This window comes from Vulpes lagopus, chromosome 17 (genome assembly GCF_018345385.1).
Source record: "Vulpes lagopus strain Blue_001 chromosome 17, ASM1834538v1, whole genome shotgun sequence".
Taxonomy (NCBI): domain Eukaryota; kingdom Metazoa; phylum Chordata; class Mammalia; order Carnivora; family Canidae; genus Vulpes; species Vulpes lagopus.
In genome coordinates, this window is record NC_054840.1 from 31,204,353 (window position 1) to 31,218,286 (window position 13,934).

At 40.6% G+C, this 13,934-nt stretch overlaps 1 protein-coding gene across 2 annotated transcripts in view; it reads left to right on the forward strand.

The window, feature by feature from the left end:
- Positions 1–10,476, forward strand: part of SDHA (succinate dehydrogenase complex flavoprotein subunit A) — a 29,886-nt gene extending 19,410 nt beyond the window's left edge. For both annotated transcript variants that reach the window (XM_041731691.1, XM_041731692.1), the window contains exons 11-15: positions 96–214; positions 5,753–5,864; positions 6,032–6,162; positions 8,729–8,842; positions 10,137–10,476. In XM_041731691.1, coding sequence (XP_041587625.1) covers positions 96–214; positions 5,753–5,864; positions 6,032–6,162; positions 8,729–8,842; positions 10,137–10,223 — 563 coding nt within the window. In that variant the 3' untranslated portion in view covers positions 10,224–10,476. The remainder of the gene's footprint in view (positions 1–95; positions 215–5,752; positions 5,865–6,031; positions 6,163–8,728; positions 8,843–10,136) is intronic.
- Positions 10,477–13,934: the final 3,458 nt, after the last annotated feature.

A 13,934-nucleotide genomic window follows, 5' to 3' on the forward strand; every position in this document is an offset into this window, starting at 1 on the left:
CAGTATGTGGTTCTTTAGGGTTAGGGCAGTCCAGATTATGTGTATGTTTTCCAAACTCCAATAAATTCTCACTTTTTGTCTGTTTGTTTTTTAAGGAGATAAAATTCCCCCGATTAAACCAAATGCCGGGGAAGAGTCTGTCATGAATCTTGACAAACTGAGATTTGCCAACGGAAGTGTAAGAACATCTGAACTACGACTCAACATGCAGAAGGTAAGCCCTGCACACGCTCTGGAGTGTGCAGGCTGTGTGTCCATAGCCTTGTGCTGAGCTAAGGGCGAACAGCAAAAGGACATGTTCCACACAGCAAACTGGAGGTAGCAGCCCAGGGCAGACACTGCAGTTGTCTCTGTCCCAGGTTGTTTGCATGTGCTTCCCTTCTCAGACCCTTTCTGCTGTCAAGTGTCCATCAAAGTCTAGAGTGGGAGGGATAGTGGAAGATCTGAGAAGCTCCGTGCCCAGCTGGGAGCTTCCTTGCAGTTAATCCTACCACCACAGCCAGCTTCTAGCAACTCTAGGTGATGTCTTTGAGCTGGTGCATTGAAGCCCCTAAATAAAATCGGGAGAAAAGGGGAGCATAGGTGGTGGGTGGACCTTGTAACCTGTGCACTGGTTATTGTCAGAATATTTACTTTCTAGATCAGCACATCTGATGGGTGTTCTCTGAGGATGGGAACATGTGTCTTTGACCACATGTAAAGAACTAAATCTTCATTTTATTCAGCTTCGATGTAATATAAAGCACTACATGTGGCTACTGCATTGGATAATGCAGGGTTAGAGCAATAAAAATAGTATGTAAGACAGCTAGGGATCACCAGATTCTTCTAATACAGGGATTCTTGGTCCACAAATGAGATCTCTGTCCAGTTGAAGTCATTTGCAAGATTTCTGTGGAGACGTTTCCAAAAAGAGGAAGTCCCCTTTAGTTCTATCCTGAAGCGTCCAGTGGCACAAACTCTAATGATCAAAAGAAAAAAGTTGCATACTGCATACTTCTGTAGGAACTTCAGAGAAGTTCTGGGCTTTAGGGAAACTTCCTGGAAAGGTCAGGCGAATAGCGTGAGTGAAAGACAGAGGTTTGTTTTAGGAAACCAGCCAAGAGGAACTGTGCAGAACTTTTGTAGGGTATTGATACCGGGGAATGGCCACCAGCTACGACAGATATAATCCTTGTACTATATAGTAGGAAATTCTATTTGGGTGTGGAAATATGATGAACCCATGATATTTTGAAATGGGAAGTCCTAGAAACATTTCCACCAAGTAAGGCACATACAGATCTTTGACTTCTGATGGGGTTGTGTCCCAATGAAAGTTACAAATGGTGTAAGTCAGAAATGTATTTAATACACCTTTAACTTACTGAATATTCATTTAGCTGACCTTAAATGTGCCCAGAACACTTGTTAGCCTGCAGTAGGGAAAATTCATCTAACATAAAGCCTGTTTTATAATGGAGTGTTGACTGTCTCATGTAATTTATCGAATGCTGTACTCAAAGTGAAAAACAATGATTGTATGAGTGCAGATGGTTGTTTACCCTCGGGATCTAGTGGGAGTTACAGCTGCTGCCACTGCCTGGAGTCATAGGAGAGTGTATGTTGCTGCACATTACTAGCCTGGGAGAAGATGGAAATTCACAATGCAGTGTCTCTGAATTGCAGATCACTGTTGCACCATCATAAAGCTCAAAAATCGTAAGTCAAACTCTTCTAGATTAGGGACCATCTAAACTGTTACCTGCTGTGTGCCAGGCAGTCTTCTAGATGCCCCAGTCATCTGAAGAGAATAAAAAACGCTGCCCTCTTGGAATGTGCACTTGAGTTGGAGGACTAGTTTTTCTGATTTCCAGGTGATACAGTGAGTGATAGAAAAGAAATCAGTTACGTATTGAAAAGGAGTGGACAAGTATCATTACTTACAGATATAATTAAAAATCTCAAGACAATAAGTGAGAAACTCATAAAAACAAGAATGGAGATATCTGTTTAAAAGATTCAAAAGTAGCTTTCGAACATGCCTGCAATAATCCATTAGAAAATCATCTCATTCACAGTGCAGCCCAAAAGTTTAAAATGCCTTGAATAAACCTAACCCTAAAGAGTATGAAAAGATGAGCACTGAAGAATATAAAAGAATGTTTTAACTAACACTTACTAGATTCTAAGATAGTTTTTTCCATTTCCTTATCCTGAAAGGCCAGAACATTTGATAGTGTGCATTACAATTTTAAACTTATGTATCATTGTGGGGCACCTGGGTGGCTGTTAAGTATCTGCCTTTGGCTCAGGTCATGATCTCAAGGTCCTGGGATTAAGCCCCATGGAAGGCTCTCTGCTCAGCAGGGAGCCTCCCTCTCTCTCTCTCTCTGCCCCTCCTCTCTTTCTTCCTTTCAAATAAATAAAATCTTTAAAAATAAAATTATGTATCATTCTAAAGAAATAGATGAGATGTCTGTTAAATAGAACTAAATCAGTGAGCTATGTTAGTCTATGGTAGAGATGAGTGGCAAAAAGTGGAGTCTAGGAGTAGGCCCAGGCACTCGCTGTGATTGAGCATGAGATAAAAAGGTTTTTTAAGAGCCATGAAAAGTTATTCAGTAAGTGATAGGAAATAAAGGTAGATCCTAAAATAAATTTCAGTTTATTTAATATCCATTTCTTAAGTGCATAAACAATACAACCATATAGGAATTTGACATATGAGAGGTATTTACAAGATTAACCAGAAGCCCTCTTTTTCCTCTTCTTCATGACCGTCCACCCATGCTCACTGCTGACCACCTACCTCATTATCTCAACACTTTTTAGTTTGTGTCACCAAGGGGCCATCTGCTGGCTCTTAGAACATTTACCACTGGATCTCAAGAGTGGGGCAAGACCATAGGAGCTGCTGTCTCCTTGGGAATTTGAAGATGGAGCCCTTATGCTCTTTTTGCCCACCATTCAGTATGCTAACCCTCAAGAGTGAGTCCGCTTGGAATCACAGATCCTGGCTGAGTTCCACAAACCGCCTTCCCTAATTGCAAAATATTCCACTTTAACTAACACATATGGATCTAAAATGTGTACTTAATGGCAACATAGAAGCATTTTTAAAAGCTTTGATCAAAACTTCATTTTAACTTCGATTTATGGTAAAATTCTCAAGGAAGCAGGTATAGAGGGGATGTACCTCAATGTAATAAAGGCCTTATATGACAAGCCCGCAGCTAGGGTCATACTCAGTGTTGAAAAGATGAAAGCTTTCTCATCACAGGAACAAGACAAGAGTGTTCAGTCTCACCACTTTATTCAACACAGCACTGGAAGTCCTGGCTAGAGCAGTCAGGCAGGAAAGAGAAATAAAGCCATCCAAAATGGGAAGGAAGAAGTAAACGTCACTATTTACAGATGTATCAGATCACATATGACACTGACACAGACCCCACAAAAAAACTTAATACTAATTAGTGAATTCAGTAAAGTTGAAAGGTGCAAAGTCAATACATAAAAACTGTTTCTGAATGCTCTGAAAGAGAAATTAAGAAAGCAGTCCCATTTCCAATTGCATCAAAAAGAATAAAATACGTAGGAATAAATTTAATCAGGGAGGGGAAAAATATGTACACCGAAAATTCTAAAACATTAATGAATAATGTTGAAGATACAAGTAAGTGGGAAGATATTCCGTGCTTGTAGGTTGGAAGAGTGAGTATTATTAAAATTTCCATATTTCCTGAAGGAATCCACAGACTCAGTGCAACCTTTATTAAAATTCCAATGGCATTTTTTACAGAAATAGAACAAAGAATCCTATATTTGTATGGAACCACAAAAGACCCCGAATAGCCAGAGCAATCCTGAGAGAAAGACAAAGCTGGAGGCATTTCTCTCTCCCTGATTTGAAACTCTATTACAAAGATATAGTAATCAAAACAATAAAGTATTGACCTAAAAGCAGACCTGGAGATCAGTGAAATGGAATCGAGCCCATAAATAAACCTATGTAAATATGGTTAATTAATTTACAACAAAAGAAGAATATATGATGGGAGGAAAACCATCTCTTTAATGGTGCTTGGAAAACTGAACAAGCAACACGCAAACGAACACATCTAGATCACCGTCTTGCACCATACATGGAAACTAATTCAGTGGGTTCAAGACTTGAATATGAGACCTGAAACCCATAAAACTCCTAGAAAACATGGGTGGTAAGCACCTCATCGTGGTCTTGGCGCTGAGTTTTCGATTTGACACCAAGAGCAAGGGCAGCAAAAGTAAAGATAAACTATTGACCACATCATAGTAAAAAGCTTCTGCAGCAAAGGAAACCAACAAAATGAAAAGGCAGCGTACAGAATGGGAAGAAATACCTGCAGATCATGTATCTGATAAGGGACTAAAATTCCAAAATATGTAAAGAACTCTTACAACTCAATAGCATAAAAACAATATAATAAATGGACAGAGGATATAAACAGACATTTCTCCAAAGAAGGCATACACACATGGCCAACAAATACATGAAAAGATCCTCAACATCACTGATCATCTGGGAAATGCTGATCAGAACCACATGAAGTATCATTTCACATCTATCAGAGATGGTTAGTATCAAAAAGACAAGAAACACAAATGTTACATTGGCAAGGATATGGAGAAAGGGGAACCCTCCTGCACAGTTCAAGGGAATGCAGATTCGTGTAGCCATCATGGAAAACAGTATGGAGGTTCCCCCAAAAAATTAAAAATAGAACTACTGTATGATCCAACAAATCCACTTCTGTGTATTTATCCAAAGTAACTGAAAACACTAGTTCCAAAAAATACCTGTACTTCCAATCTATTGTAGCCACGATATTAAAATAGCCTAGATGCCTATTGGTGGATGAATGGGTAATGAGGATGTGTGTGTATGTTACATATACTTTATATATGGCATATGTTTTATATATAAATAATTAATTATTGAGGCATAAAAATGAACTCTTGCCATTTGTGACACCATGGGTGGGCATAGAGGGCATTATGCTCAGTGAAATAAGTCAAAAACAATACCTTATGATCCTACTTATATGTAGAATCTTAAAAAACAAAACAAGAAATTGAGCTCATAGAACAGATTGATGGTTGCCAGAGATGGGGAGTGGGTGAAAGGAGACAAAAGGTACAAGCCTCCAATTAAAATTAAGTCCTGGGGCTTGTAGTGTATAGCATGGCAATTATAGTTAATAACACTTAATTACATCTTTGAAGGTTGCTAAGAAAGTATATTTTAAAAGTTCTCATGGAAGAGAGAACAAACTTCGTTATAAAATTCAGAGTAATGGATGCCTGGCTGGCCCAGCCAGTAGAATGCATGACTCTTGATCTTAGGGTTGTGAATCCAAGGCCCACATTGGGCCAAGAGCTGGCTTGCTTACATACTTACTTACATACTTACTTACTTACATACATACATACATACATAAAATTGAGAGTCATAGATTCATTCTGAATTTCATAGGTTTTAAATTTAATTTACATAAATATTTTATAAAAAGTGAAATGCAGGGGTACCTGGCTGGCTCAGTCAGTGCAGCATGCGACTCTTGATCTTAGAGTTGTGAGTTTGAGCCTCCCATTGGGTGTAGAGATTACTTAAAAATAAAATCTTAAAAAAATAAAAGTGAAATGCGTAAGAAAAAAGCTAAAGGGTTTACCAGTTTTAGTCCTAGCTGCTTCATGTGAATTAAAGATTGACAAATGGTATTTTATGTTCCAGTCGATGCAGAATCATGCTGCTGTGTTCCGTGTGGGAAGTGTGTTACAGGAAGGCTGTGAGAAAATCAGCCAGCTCTATGGAGACCTAAAGCATCTGAAGACATTTGACCGAGGTGAGCATTCCATGGGGCCCTGCACACAGTTGGGGTGCTGGATATTTGCAAGACAGGCTGCCTCAGAGCCCTGTCTGTCCCAGTGTGGAATTCACTCTGCCCACAGCTACAGCCTGGAGGACCCAGTTAACTGGATCCTATCTCATGAGTACCCGGTGTGTCCCTAGGAATGGTCTGGAACACCGACCTGGTAGAGACCCTGGAGCTGCAGAACCTGATGCTCTGTGCACTTCAGACCATTTATGGAGCAGAGGCCCGGAAGGAGTCACGTGGTGCTCACGCCAGGGAAGATTACAAGGTGTGCCCTCACCACGTACCCCTGTGCACATCATGCCTTCTGTCCACTGGCATTGCTCAGCCCCTATCCCTGCATTTTCTCTACATTTCACTTCATTTTCCCACAAGTAAATTGAAAAAAAAGCCTTTTTTTTTTTTTTTTGCCTGATAACTTTCATGCTTTGGTATCACTGTGTTTAGTATCAGCATGACCTTTTTCTTGCCTCAGATCGGCATTTGCTGCTGCCAGTAGCAGCATCTCTAAGCAAAACACACCTGACTTTTACCAGGTCAAAGATTAGTATGCAGTCTAAGTACTAAATAGCCAGAAAATAGTAAAATGAGAGATAAATCATTATTTGAGACCTGACTTCATTTTGGGTCACTTTTTAAAAATGATCTGTTTTGTTGTTGATGTTGTTTTTAAGATTTTATTTCTTTTTGAGAGAGAAAGAACACAAGCTGGGGGTGAGGAGGAAGAGCAGAGGGAGAAGGAGAAGCAGCCACCCAAGTGCCCCATAAATTACATGATTTTTATGCAGAGTACAGTTCAGATTCTTCCAGAACAGAGACTCAGCATATGACAGGAAAATGGGAAGGAAATAGGCACTTGAGGCCAAATACAACTTCAGGATGCAACATCAGCAGGGCCTGAGCCGCTTTCCAGACACACAAGGCTCTGGCCCAGGACAAGGTGATGTTGCTGGTAGCAGCCTTGTCCATCAGCAGGACAGAAGCACATGGGGAAATTGGCTACAGGAAGAGGATTAGGTTCTGATTTACTGTGAAATTCTGTTAATTTGCCCTCCACCGACTGGAGCTGGATTAGAGTAAGATTGACTAAGTGCATTCGTCATGAGTACTGAGGACCAGAAGCTTCTCCAGGCTGCAGGTGGGTTGGGTGTTTCTATGGCAAGAAACGGCCAACTCGTTTCATTGAGTCACAGCAGAGATGCAGGTGGAAGCTGCTCCCCCTGGGAGAGCTTACCCCTACGGATATGTTTCCAGATAAGGGAAGGTGCCCCACTTGCTCCCAGGTGAGAGGTCTTGCCTCTGTGCACCTCCACACTTGCCTCTCAGCAGAAACAGCCAAGTGTTTGAATCTTTCGTTTTTTTTTTTTTTATTTATTCATTTATTTTTATAGAAAGCATCTTTTTTTATACTTTCATGGGTTTTTAAAATTATTTTAATTAATTATTTATTTATTTTTAAGATTTTATTTATTTATTCATGAGAGACACAGAGAGATAGGCAGAGACATAGGCAGAGGGAGAAGCAGGCTCCATTCAGGGAGCCCAATATGGGACTTGATTCTGGAACTCCAGAATCACGCTCTGGGCCGAAGGCAGGCACTCAACCACTAAGCCACCCAAGGCGTCCCATATTGTTCCTTTTAATTTAAATTTTAGGTAGTTGACATACAGTGCAATATTAGTTTCTGGAGTAGAATTTGGTGATTCATCACTTACATACAACATTCAGTGCTCATCACAAGTGTCCTCCTTAATGCCTGTCCTCCACCCACCTCCCTCAATCAACCCTCAGTTTGTTATTATTTTTAAATTTTATTTTTAAGTAATCTCTATACCCAACATGAGACTGAAGCTCAACCCTGAGATTAAGAGTCTCATGCTCTACTCTCTGAGTCAGCCAGGCGCCCCTGGTTTTTAATTTAAGTGGCTCTTGTATGTCTTACTCATTACCATGTGTAGTATTCAGCTTCTTTTTAAGTGTTTTTTAACAAAATTTTAACATAATTGCTAGAACTGACATATTTGAATGAAAAAAACTGAAAGAGAAATTGAAGTCACCCAGAATACAAAGAGACAAAATATTTGTTGAACTTTTAAGTGCATGAAAGATGAGGCTAATTTCTGTAGCCACCCCCCCAGTAGTAAAAATGGAGCTCTGGGCTCACAGTGATGCTGAAGACCCACTGCCTAGCTCTGTGGCCTCAGCGGGTCCTTCCCTGGTCGGGACTCATGCTATGGAGACACTGGAACGGGAGCCCAGGGTGGACGGGCACTCGGAGGATGTATCACAGGTCTCATCTCTCCATCCCACCTGTGTCTGGAACTTAATTGCACTGTGTTTCTTACTATGTGTTCTCTTAGGTCAGATATACACAAAATGGTTTTTCATTAGGGATTGTACACAAGAAGGGGCATGGGTTGAAAAGTGGACTAGGAGCACCTGGGTGGCTCAGTCAGTAAACCATCTGCCTTCAGCTCAGATCATGATCTTAGGATCGAGCCCTGCGTCTTCCTGCCCAGCAAGGAGTCTGCTTCTACCTGCAGCTCCCCCTGCTTGTGTTCTCTTGCTCACCCTCTCTGTTGAATAAATAAAATCTTAAAAAGAAAAATGGACTAGGAATGTCTCAGCTCTCTGTGAACAAGTTCTGCGTGGGACACTGGATACCTCTGTGTTGAGTGGGATCCAAGGGGATTCACATCAGACTAGTCTCTCATGTATCATTTTAATGAGTTTGCCATGTTTTCCAGTTATATTGCCCTGTTAGAGAAATAAGAAATTTGAAGTGTATTTGTTGATGGTATTTTCTAAAATAAACTAATTTCCCTGGCCTCAGGTGCGGATTGACGAGTATGATTACTCTAAGCCCATCCAGGGGCAGCAGAAGAAGCCGTTTGAGGAGCACTGGAGAAAGCACACCCTTTCCTACGTCGATATCAAGACTGGGAAGGTATGTGGGGAACGTGTCCTGCTCACGGATGCACTAATGACTGTGCCGTCCCATATATTCTGGAGTACAACTTATGATGGGCTGGGAGAAGCAACATGGATTTAAGTCCCTGTTGGCAGACCTGAGACACTACTTAAAAGGACTCTAAGTCGGGCTTCTCTTGGAAACAGAATCCAGTGTGGTTGGGTGGTTTAGAAGTGCTGGCCTTCCACAGTTGTAGCACCTGGCAGGGAGTGAGTGCCCAAGGCTTGGTGGCAGGGGAGAGGATGATTCTGGAGCCCAATGAGAGCAGGTCGTGGGGTGGGGGCAGATGGGGGGGGCCATAGGCTGGACCATCTGGAGGCAGCCTCAGGGAACACGGAGTATGCTGTGTAGCCCACAGCATGGGCCCAGCACAGAGCAAGCAGAGGAGGGGGTGCAGTGGGCAGAGTCCTGGGACAGCCAGCTTAGGTTGCAGTAGAGCCTCACAGTCTTATTCCACCAAAGCATAACTCACCCATTTGCCATTTCTGCTGGACATTAAGAATCAGAACTAAGATATAAAGTATTACTTGAGCTTTTCAGACTTGTAAGGGAGAGTCTTAATCATTTATGTGAGTCTACAGAAATAATGTGCTCTGCTGCCATCACTTAATACAGAGAGCCTAGTGTGTCTGTTATTTCAAGTAGGCAGTAACTTTCATAATTTTGCGTGAAGGCTATTTTCTGACAGTGTATAGAAAGAAATGAGACTTTCTCTCGGTACAGTCCTGTTTTTAGTAATGTTCAAGGGTTTTTGAAAGTATTAAAGAAACTTTTAGAAAGTAGAAATATAAAGAAAGACCATGTTTGTAAGCTCACCAGTCAGAGATATTCTTCATTATCATTCTGAAATATTTCCTTCAGGTTTTGCATGTATACATACACTTTTCCTGATACGTAGGTATATAAATACAAATAGAAAAACTTTTGGTAAATACAGGGTTTAAGCATAATTAAAGAATGATAATATATGCAAGGTTTCACTTCTTGAGCATTTGTGTAAAGCATCAAGAATTTTATACATTGTTATTTTAGTTGCTGTATTTCATTACATGGACTTACCATAATTTACATACCTGGTCCCCTGTTGTACGTTTAGGTCATTTTTGAGTTTGTTACTGAAAAATACTCCACAATGAGTATTTGTGATTTTAAGTTCCTGAAATTTGTCTACAAATAACTTTTATAGTGAATTTTTCAAAAAATATACAAGCGAATACTGTTTTTATGTATTTCCACAAATTTTAACTTACTGTAGATTCTTCTTTTTAAGGTCTCATTGGAATATAGACCTGTGATCGACAGAACTTTAAATGAGGCTGACTGTGCCACGGTCCCTCCAGCCATTCGCTCCTACTGATGAGACCAGAGTTGACCAGCTTTTGTAATTATGTATAATAGCTCATGCGTGTGTTCATATCCTAATTACCTTTTTAAAATCCTGTACTCAAGTGAATAAGGAGTGTCATTGGAATAGAGATCATCTACCCGGTAGCCAGAAGCTTGCTAGTAATCAACAGCCAGGAAGTGTGAATGAAGCTTACCTTTTGCTTCATCATCCTTGTGAAATAATAAAACTGGGCATGATTCTTAAATAAAGCATAAATTACAAACTTCTGTTTCCAAGTCCATTTAAGAACTTGTACTATTTGACTTGAGGCATGTTGTTGACCTGAAAGATCAATATCCAGAACTTTTGTTGTGTAGTTAAGTAAAAATGACTTTTGGTGCTGACAGCACATGAAGAAAACAAGCATCTCCTCCTTGTTCTTAGTAAGCAAATGGTTTAATATGTGAACATGCATCCTAAGGTATTGAAGTCGCCAGATACTAAAGGAAATAGATGAGGTGTACAAGGATTTCTTCCTTCTCTGCTTGCTTTCCAGTGCTGCTCAGAGGTCCCTTCACAGTGCTTATCATCTCTGGGCTGGCTTCTGTAGAATCCAGTCCACTTGCACATAGAGGCATTGATTTTACTGGCTGTTTCTCCGCTTTAGGAACTGTCTTGTAAATATGTAAAACATTCACGTTTTTTCAGAGTCTGTCATATTTAGAGCTAACCTTGTCTCTGCATCCCCTCCCCCATAGCACTCACTTTAGTTATCTTCCTAACGAGTGTTTTAAGAGAAAAAAAAGCAAATCTGTATTTGCATTATGATGTATTGACTATTGTGCACACCATGTCTGCATATCTTGTCATCAGTAAGTCTTCTTCCTTTAGCTGCATGAATGTACCTTACCATCCAGTGGTGGACATTTGTGTTCTTTCCAGTATTACAGACACCACAATGAGTAATTTTGTGGGTGAAGTCCTTTTCTTTGAGGTGGAGTCTTGAATTGCTATGCAATGCACATGTCATTCTGTTAGATGTTCCCAAATTCTGTTTCCCAAATTCTCTTGTGTTGGAGAAGAGTCCCTATTTCCCATGGCTTTGCAAAGAAAGTATGATGGCAAGTGTTTGGATGTCTGCCAATCACATAATGAGAAATTTTATCTTAGTATAGCTTTTCTCTTTTCTTTTTCTTTCTTTCCTTGGTGGGGGTTAGCATTTTTCACAGTTCTTTTGAGGTATGATTGGCAGAGGTAATAAACGCATTCACTAGCCTGAGTTTCTGGCCCCTTTGTAATCTCCTTCCTTTATCCACAGCAGTGCATAGTCCATCATTAGAGATGAGCTCGCGTGCTCCAAAGTACATATAAATGGAACCATACAGCATGTACTCTTTGATGTTGATTTTGTTGGTTCATTCACATTGCTGCACAAGCAAGAGGATGGGTGTGTTCGTGGCTTGAGGGCTGCATCCAGGTGTCAGCTCCTGGCTCTACTCTCTACCACCACCACCAGAGAGAGACCCTGAGCAGAATCACAGGTGCTTGGGGCAAGAAGGTACAGGTCTGGTGAGTGCTGGGGAGTTCCAGGCCAAGCAGCATCGAGTGTCTGCAACCCAGCTGCAGATCAAATGGTGACTGTCACAAGAGGAAAGTGTCATTTCAAGTGGCATTAGAACATAGAACTTCTGAGTTTACAGTTTCAGTAAACTTTAAGGATAAATGAAACCACTAAGAAACCCTATGCTTCATCAGCAGTCTTGCTGTTACTAGGAATATTGGTGTTCATACTTTGAAATTGTGTAGTATAAGTTAAAGCTAGTAATAAGTATAAACTCTTCTTTGTTCCTTTATATATTTTTTTTGTTATTTTTAAAAGATTTAAAAAGATTTTATTTGAGATTGAGAAATCACTAGTTGGAGGGGCAGAGGGAGAGGGAGAAGCAGACTCTCCACCAAGCAGGGAACCCAACGCAGGGCTCAATCCCAGGACCTCTATATCATGACCTGAGCCAAGGCAGACACTCAACCAACTAAGCCACCCAGACACCCCTTCTCTGTTCTTTTTTTAAAAAAAAAAAAAAACACACACACACACACTGCCCAGCTCTGCCCCAGTAGCAGTGGGCTCTAAGCACCCCGATTGTGGGGTCTGCTTACCACTGCCCTCTCCCCCATAGCCACAGATTGACTATATTAAAAACATTAGTATGTTCATTTATAATGATAGTTTAAAAACTCAGCCAACACTGAGCAAACAGTCACTTTTGGAAGTAACTAGGGCACTAACTACTAATACTGAAAATGGACAATTAGAGGAAAATAGTGAAATGGTTATCCTGCCTTTAATCCACAAATTGCCATTCAGGATAACCTAGTTGATTAGGAAAAGTATTTTATGGATAATAAAATAGATAAAGGAGTAAGGAATGATAGCATCTAAAGACCCCGTTTCTGCTATCCCCAGTGTGGTTCTGGAAATTGCATGTGGATCAGAGTTGCCTGGAAGGATTGTTGAATAATTCCTGACCCCATCCCAGGACTTCTGGTTCAGCAGGTCCTGGGTTTGGGCCTGAGAATCTGCATGTGTAGTATGTTCAGGGACCACCCTTTGAAAACCACCTGTTTGGGGTGATGTGGTCAACAAACATGGAGATGATTTTCAGAAGATAACAGGTGGAGAGATGACTGACAACTTCAGACCTCCATGCTAACCAGTAGATGAAACAGCGTGCTAAAGAATTTTGCAGAAGTGGAAGTATAAATATGGGCATCTAAACATCATTTAAGTGTCAGGACAATAAATGAAAAGCTGGCAAAGGCAGGTACCTGAAGCATAATTAGATGACAGAAGGGCTGATTGGTTTCAAAGAAGTAACTGAGGCCCTGGCTTCCTTATGTCTGCTACTTTTCAACCAAAAGTCAACCTGTGGACCATTTTTATGAACATTCTGAAACCAAGAAAATCACGGGAGTGGGTCTGGAAATACAAGTTTCTATGGGACAGAATATTTCATACTGGAAATATAGTTTTTTGGGGGGGTTTTTTTGTTTTGCTTTTTTTTTTTTTTTTTTTTTTTATTATGAGAGACAGGCAGAGATGTCGGCAGAGTGAGAAGCAGGCTCCATGCAGGGACCCCAATGTGGGACTCTATCCCGGGATTGCGGGATCATGCCCTGAGTTGAAGGCAGAAGCTCAACTGCTGAGCCACCCAGGCATCTCTGTACTGGAAATATTTTGTACAATGTATATTCAAGGTTCTAAGAGAACCCACATGTTAGGGGAATTTACAGACCAGAGAAATTTTTTTTTTAATGTGCATCAAGGTAAAAAACTAGAATACTGTCCAGAGAGATGTGGTTAATTTCTAATATAGATCAAAAGCAAAAAATTAAGATACAGTACAGTACTTTTCAACTGTCCATAGCATTAGCCATAGCCACATAGCTATTTAAGCTCGCCAAAATTACGTAAAACTTAAAATTACATTCCCTAGTCACCTTGATCCATTTCAAGTGGTCAGTAGCTACATGTGGCAAGTGGCTGCCACACTGGACAGCAGAGCAGTCGGATTGTTGCAGAAAGTTCTGTTCGCCAACAGCAGTATACACAGTCACTAGTGTATTAAACAGCACCTATGATAAATTGGCCACTACCTAATATAAAACCTGAATTAAATAAAAAGTGGTCATTCTCTTTCATACTGAATTCTGACAATATTGGTTGGAAAGGAGGCGGAG